The 6,000-nt window shown below is 33.4% G+C and overlaps 2 protein-coding genes across 2 annotated transcripts; one reads left to right on the forward strand and one right to left on the reverse strand.

Annotated features, from left to right (window-relative positions):
- The first annotated feature begins 434 nt into the window (after nucleotides 1–434).
- Nucleotides 435–3,093, forward strand: LOC135087959 (cyclin-Y-like protein 1). The gene is made up of 2 exons (XM_063982825.1): nucleotides 435–568; nucleotides 659–3,093. The coding sequence occupies exon 2, from the start codon at nucleotides 779–781 to the stop codon at nucleotides 1,787–1,789; it is 1,011 nt and encodes a 336-aa protein (XP_063838895.1). The 5' UTR covers nucleotides 435–568; nucleotides 659–778; the 3' UTR covers nucleotides 1,790–3,093.
- Nucleotides 3,094–3,413: 320 nt separating this feature from the next.
- Nucleotides 3,414–3,904, reverse strand: LOC135088177 (mitochondrial assembly of ribosomal large subunit protein 1). The gene is made up of 2 exons (XM_063983066.1): nucleotides 3,778–3,904; nucleotides 3,414–3,697 (listed from the first exon to the last, which is right to left on the reverse strand). The coding sequence occupies exons 1-2, from the start codon at nucleotides 3,902–3,904 to the stop codon at nucleotides 3,414–3,416; spliced, it is 411 nt and encodes a 136-aa protein (XP_063839136.1).
- Between the last annotated feature and the right edge of the window lie 2,096 nt (nucleotides 3,905–6,000).

Below are 6,000 nucleotides of genomic sequence, written 5' to 3' on the forward strand. Positions count from 1 at the left end.
AAATTCAATCAAAATAAAGAAAAGATACCAATTGAAATAATTATAAAATTATTTGTTTTCACCCGGTGTAAACACCCGCGGGTGGAATGAAACGGGTTTTTATTGGGTTTTTACCCTCATGTGGGTTTTTACCCGGGTGGAAACCCATCTCTAATCGGGGGGCCCAGAGGTGGTATAAATCTACCAAGAATATTATGACTTTGTCTAGATAATGGTGAATTTGAATGACATACACTATTTAGAAATTTTAATTTTTTTAATCTACATAACGTATAAAACTCTAAAAAACTAAAATGATATAAAAGTTAAATAAGTTGAAATCTTAATCATGATGGATTCCAGCGGCCTAACATTAACGTTAAAATATTGCTACTTAACCCCGTTAGTCATTTACCGTTATTTTAACCTTGATTGTATAATCTGTTCTTCAGGTTCTCAAAAAGTGACATTAGAATTACGTCAAAAAGTCAAAAAGCGATGAATGAGTGATTCCGCTTTAAAATCTAGAATTCTTTTACATTTTCTTAAAATATGTGTTAATGCAATATGAAGATCTTATAATGTTAAGGTACGGAACTTAGTTAAGCAAACGAACATTACATCTAAGTTAATATTGGTTAATGTTATAGATTATTTATGCAGTTTGCTATTGTTTCAGATATTATGGGCCTTCGTCATTCTTGTGGATCGGCATACTATTTAAGTGTGTCTAAAGGTGTTATAGTACGTGTAGAATGGTAATAAGTTGTCTTTAGTGGTCCTTGTTTATCATTCCAAAATGGGTAACCAAAACAGTTGCTGTTGTTATCGAAGTCCATCGCCGATCAGGAAGGATATTGTCAAACTAGAGGATTACCTCCCGGAGGGAGAGGTTAGCTCTAACAATATCCAACACATCAGCGAAAGGGAACCTGATGATGGAGATATTGATCCATCTCAAGATCCCATAGCCGGGACTATATTCATGGAGCGCTCTAAAGCATCAATAGAAAACGGTATGACTAGAAAGCGTAGTCAACACCAAATTGCTGATAACAAGCTCAAGAAAAGCAGTTCCTGTTCTACTATATATTTAGATGATAGTACTGTGTCTCAGCCAAACTTGAAAAATACTGTAAAATGTGTTGCATTGGCAATTTATTATCACATTAAACATAGAACCTCCGAGCGCAGGTTAGACATATTTGACGAGAAACTTCATCCTCTCAGTAAAGAAGGGGTCAGTGATGACTATGATAAATATAACCCTGAACATAAGCAGATTTATAAATTTGTAAGAACTTTATTCAATGCTGCTCAGTTGACTGCAGAATGTGCTATTATCACTTTGGTGTATTTAGAGAGACTTCTTATTTGTGCTGAGCTGGATATTGCACCCTCAAACTGGAAGAGGATAGTTTTGGGTGCTATACTGCTTGCAAGCAAGGTGTGGGACGATCAAGCAGTTTGGAATGTTGACTACTGTCAAATCTTAAAAGATATCACTGTTGAAGACATGAATGAACTGGAAAGGCAGTTTTTAGAAATGTTACAATTCAATATTAATGTACCATCTAGTGTGTATGCTAAGTATTATTTCGATCTTCGCACACTTGCGGAAGCTAATGATCTGGCTTTCCCCAGTGAACCTTTGAGCAAAGAAAGGGCACAAAAGTTGGAGGCAATGTCTAGGGTCATGGAAGATAAAATCGCTGCAGAAGTAGTAAAGAATGGCATTAAGAAATGGTCAAGCTTGGATAATGTAAATTCAGGTGCTGGGGTGAGACGAAGTGTGGCCATATTGTCATAACTTAATAGTCATGAGCCAAATTTGGATTCAATTGAAATCACAAATTACTTGATAATATTTGTGTACTTTATAAGGATGTATTGTATTTAGAATGTTGCACCAAGTCTTGGTTTTTATTGCAAAAACTGATTTGAACGTATGAATTGAACATCTATGATAAGAGGAACATCATAAATGTGTTTTAATTCACAGTCAATGTTTCATAAATAACTTGGTGATGATGATGAAACCCACAATATTTGGTTTATTATGAAGATCAAAATTGAAAAAATGTACGAAAGACTAATTTACAATACATTCCATTCTAAATTACCACCCCATCAGCTTTGATTGAGATTTGAGAATAACAGTGTAAGATTGTCAATTTTTATAATGTGTAACTTTTCATTTCACTAAATGATGACTCTTCTGCTCATTTTATACTGGTAAATATTCAAACAAAAATTTTTGATTTCACAATTGGTGCAATACTAGTTCCGAATAAAATAAGTAAGATGTACCTATATTTCAAAAAATAATTCCTGTCACAAATGAGAGAAGAATTGGATGCAAAATTTGTTGTGTAAGGTTTTCATTTTCATGTCAAAGCTCAACTTTGAAAATCAGAAAGTGGATTGAGCTAGTATTATTTTAAAATCAATGTTTTATGTAATAATTAATGTTACTATGTTTATTTTGTAGATTTGCAAATTTTAACACTGATCTTTGTATTCACTAATAATGAAAGACTTGTATGTGGTCCAATAATTGTTTTTAATTTACAAGTAATATTTAATTACTGAATTGCTACTTACTCATTTTATTATAATGATTGTATTTAACTTAAATTGGCTTCCATTTTATTATTTGATTAACATATTATTAGAAGCACTAATGTAAAAAATAGGTTGCTTCCCAAACTATGCTATTTAGTGTTTTAGATTGTTAGAATGTGCTACTGCATTTTGACTGATATATGAATCTTGTGATTGTGGTATGGATGTTTTACTTAGTCAACAGCTGTAATTTTATATAATTTTACATTGTAATAATGCATTTAGAAACTCTCGAGCTAGTTATAAATTTTATGCCAAATTGTTGTTTTATGTATTCAATTATTGAAATTATACAATTAGTCTTGTTCTATGTTAATTAGACATCACTAATTCCGTTTAAGTCATAATTTATGATGATGACAATATATTTTATTTTAATGGAACAATAATTAATTTAATATTTCATTATTTAGTTTGTGATTGAAATATACAATCAATACTTTATGTATCTTTATTACAATTTTAAGCAAAAGTAAACATTTTATATGAGACTTTTAATTGTTTTTTAATTATACCATTAATCTATACATACTAATGAATAATAAAGTCAAATCTAATTTATTTACATCCTTTATTATTATTCTAATGGTTTCAGGTCCCTTAATAATGCACTATAGTTTTCAAAGATATCAGTACTAGTGCTCTTCTTATTTGTCAGGTCATCAAATTCTGGACCCACTGACCAAAGTGTTTCCAAATCATAAACTTTACGAGTTGAGTCTGAGAAAATATGAAGTGCTATGTTTCCTGAAATGATAAAAACAAGAAATATTGTTAACAGAAGACTAAAAAAATAATGTTTAATATTATTAGTACATATCGTAAATACAACCTAAGTCTAAAGCCATCCACTCATTGGATTCTTTTCCCTCAATTCTTGGTATAGGGTCACTTTCAAAGCACTTCTTTTTATATACTCTTCTTACAAACTCTGCAAGTGCCAAAACATGTCGTTTACTTTGACCACTGACTATACAAATGTACTCAACATAGTTTATTGCCGGTGGTACATTTGCTACAAATATGTCCTTTGAATTTTCTCTCTGCAACAATTCTACTAAATCTTCAATTTCAAAGACTCCTGATACACCCCCTGTAAAAGTATAAGATCGAATTAAATTTAATAATTAACTACACCACATAAAAGCAACCACAACGATTACCACAACATACTTTTCAAATTAATTCCATCAAATTCATCACTGAGTATTGGGTAAGGATTATCTGACTGTATTTCCTCGGCAGTATTCTGGATCACTGATGAATTATCTTCATTTATAATTTCATATTTACTAGCCATTGCAGGAGTAGGGACATTGTTTGACTTTGGTATTTGCCGAGGACTTTGTGAACAAACACTGCAATGTATTTGCCTACGGATTGCGGCACTATCCACTGAATTCTGTACAGTTCTCGTGTTTATTATCTGGCGAGCACAAGCTCGCAGGACAGTAGTTCTTAGCATGATTGTATTTATATCAAATCTAATAATTAAAACCAATTATTGGTTTCAATAAAAATAAGTTGCAACTTTTACACCAAAGAATATATTTACTCTGTTTTACACTGACTGAATTGACATGACAAATGACATTCAAAATAACCTCACTTTTTGAAATAGTGTTGTACCTACAATTGTGGAACCGGTTCTTTTAAAAAGTCGGTTCACTATTTCGAATCAGTGAGCGCGCGCGCCCGTAATACAAGTATTGGCTCTGTGCACGATTACAGCGCCAACTAGCGTTCACAACTTTGTGGGCTCTGTCACATTGACATTTAGGTCGTCTATTTGTGAAAAAATATCGAAATGAAAAAATAACAAATATTTTCGACTAATAAATTGTTGTAATACCACGATTTGGGTGGAAAAAAGGTTTTGAAATCATTTTGGTCATTCAAATCAAATGAGGTAAGTCCAAAAAGTGTGTTTAATTTTGATTGTGTCAGGGTTTGTTTACTTCATTTATAGTTGTAGTTTTACAGTAAAACGAAAAGAAAAAGCTACTTTAACGGTTTCATTATATAACAGTAAATTTAATTAAATGTTCCTGTATCGCTAGTAATAAATTAAATATCGTTTTCAGATCGAAATGAGTATTGTTTTGAAGACCGGGTTTGTGAGTGTTACAATATCAAATTCCAACCACAAACCGTATTTAAAGGAAAGTTGTTGGTATTGGCTGGACAAGTCCGAGATGTAGAAGAATTAAGAACAAAACAAGGACAGAGTTCAATAATTCACGCTCTCATCATAAGGCAAACATCTGTGCACAACAACTACTGTGACTCATTTTTGTACTACCACGTTGTATAGTCTAGTTATTTCCAAATTGTAAACGGCTATTAAACCAGCCCTATCGAAATACAGTCCACTCTTTTATTTAAGTTCCCGGTAGGACCCTTTTCATGCGATTAATGAATGATATTAAAATGTATTAAGTAGAATCGCTTTGCCATTGACAGATACATCTGATGACAGAGCTTACATTATTTCTACTTTTGACCACCATGAGCGCTGCGATAGATTATGTTACCCCCACCTAGTACTTCGCACCCAGCGAATTCCTTTTTCGTATAAATAAGAGAGGTATTCAATATTATAACAGGTTCGACACAACAAGTTAAAATATTTCAAGATGGCAAAAAGCGGTTTTCAGAATAAAATTTATTTAATAAATTCTAACCGGCGCGGTTGTCCGGTTGTAGTTCACTGCACTGCACTATATTCCACTGTCAAAAAATATTGTCGACTAAATGTCAATGTCAAACATTGTATACCGGTCCGAAACACATTGTTGTAGTCTAAAAACAAGTTTTTTGTTTTGACCACGAAGTACTTTTTATATGTTTTGACTAATGTTGGGTTATTGAAACGGCACAGTAATATTACAGCAAGAACATTTACAGAGTAATTTTATATTTATTACATAATGTCTGAATTTCTGTTCAAATTATTGCCTCTATAGCCCAATGGTGTCGGTTTATGACTAAAGCCTGAGCCCCGATTACGGTAATTTTTAACGTCAACAATCCAGACACGCTTCTCGATTCTTCGATACGATTGGTCGTTCAACAGCGTACGTCAGCTGTTTTGACCAATCGTATTGCAGAATCAGAAACGCGTCTGGATTGTAGACGTTAAATGTCACGTAATTATGTTGCTGTTGCGCTCGCACACTCACTGCGGGCGCGCGTCGCACAGTCGCGACAGCAATATAATTACGCGCGAGCGATAAGGATGGGTAGCTTGGGGTCATTGGACGGGATTCTACGTGCTCACGGACCAGGCTTTAGCCGAATCGGGATCCGAGGAACGCAGGTTCGAATACTGCGTCAAGCGGCGTCCGGTTGACTATTGTGGTGAAATCACTTATAACACAATCATAATTAGCGTAC

This window comes from Ostrinia nubilalis, chromosome 3 (assembly GCF_963855985.1).
Source record: "Ostrinia nubilalis chromosome 3, ilOstNubi1.1, whole genome shotgun sequence".
Taxonomy (NCBI): Eukaryota; Metazoa; Arthropoda; class Insecta; order Lepidoptera; family Crambidae; genus Ostrinia; species Ostrinia nubilalis.

What these genes read in the sequence shown, in the direction of transcription:
- LOC135088177 (XM_063983066.1), bottom strand. Translation starts at nt 3,904, where the DNA reads ATGGCTAGTAAATATGAAATTATAAATGAAGATAATTCATCAGTGATC. An exon ending in TGATGGAATTAATTTGAAAA is followed by an intron (nt 3,698 to 3,777) that starts GTATGTTGTGGT and finishes ATACTTTTACAG; the next exon opens with GGGGTGTATCAGGAGTCTTT.
- LOC135087959 (XM_063982825.1), top strand. Translation starts at nt 779, where the DNA reads ATGGGTAACCAAAACAGTTGCTGTTGTTATCGAAGTCCATCGCCGATC.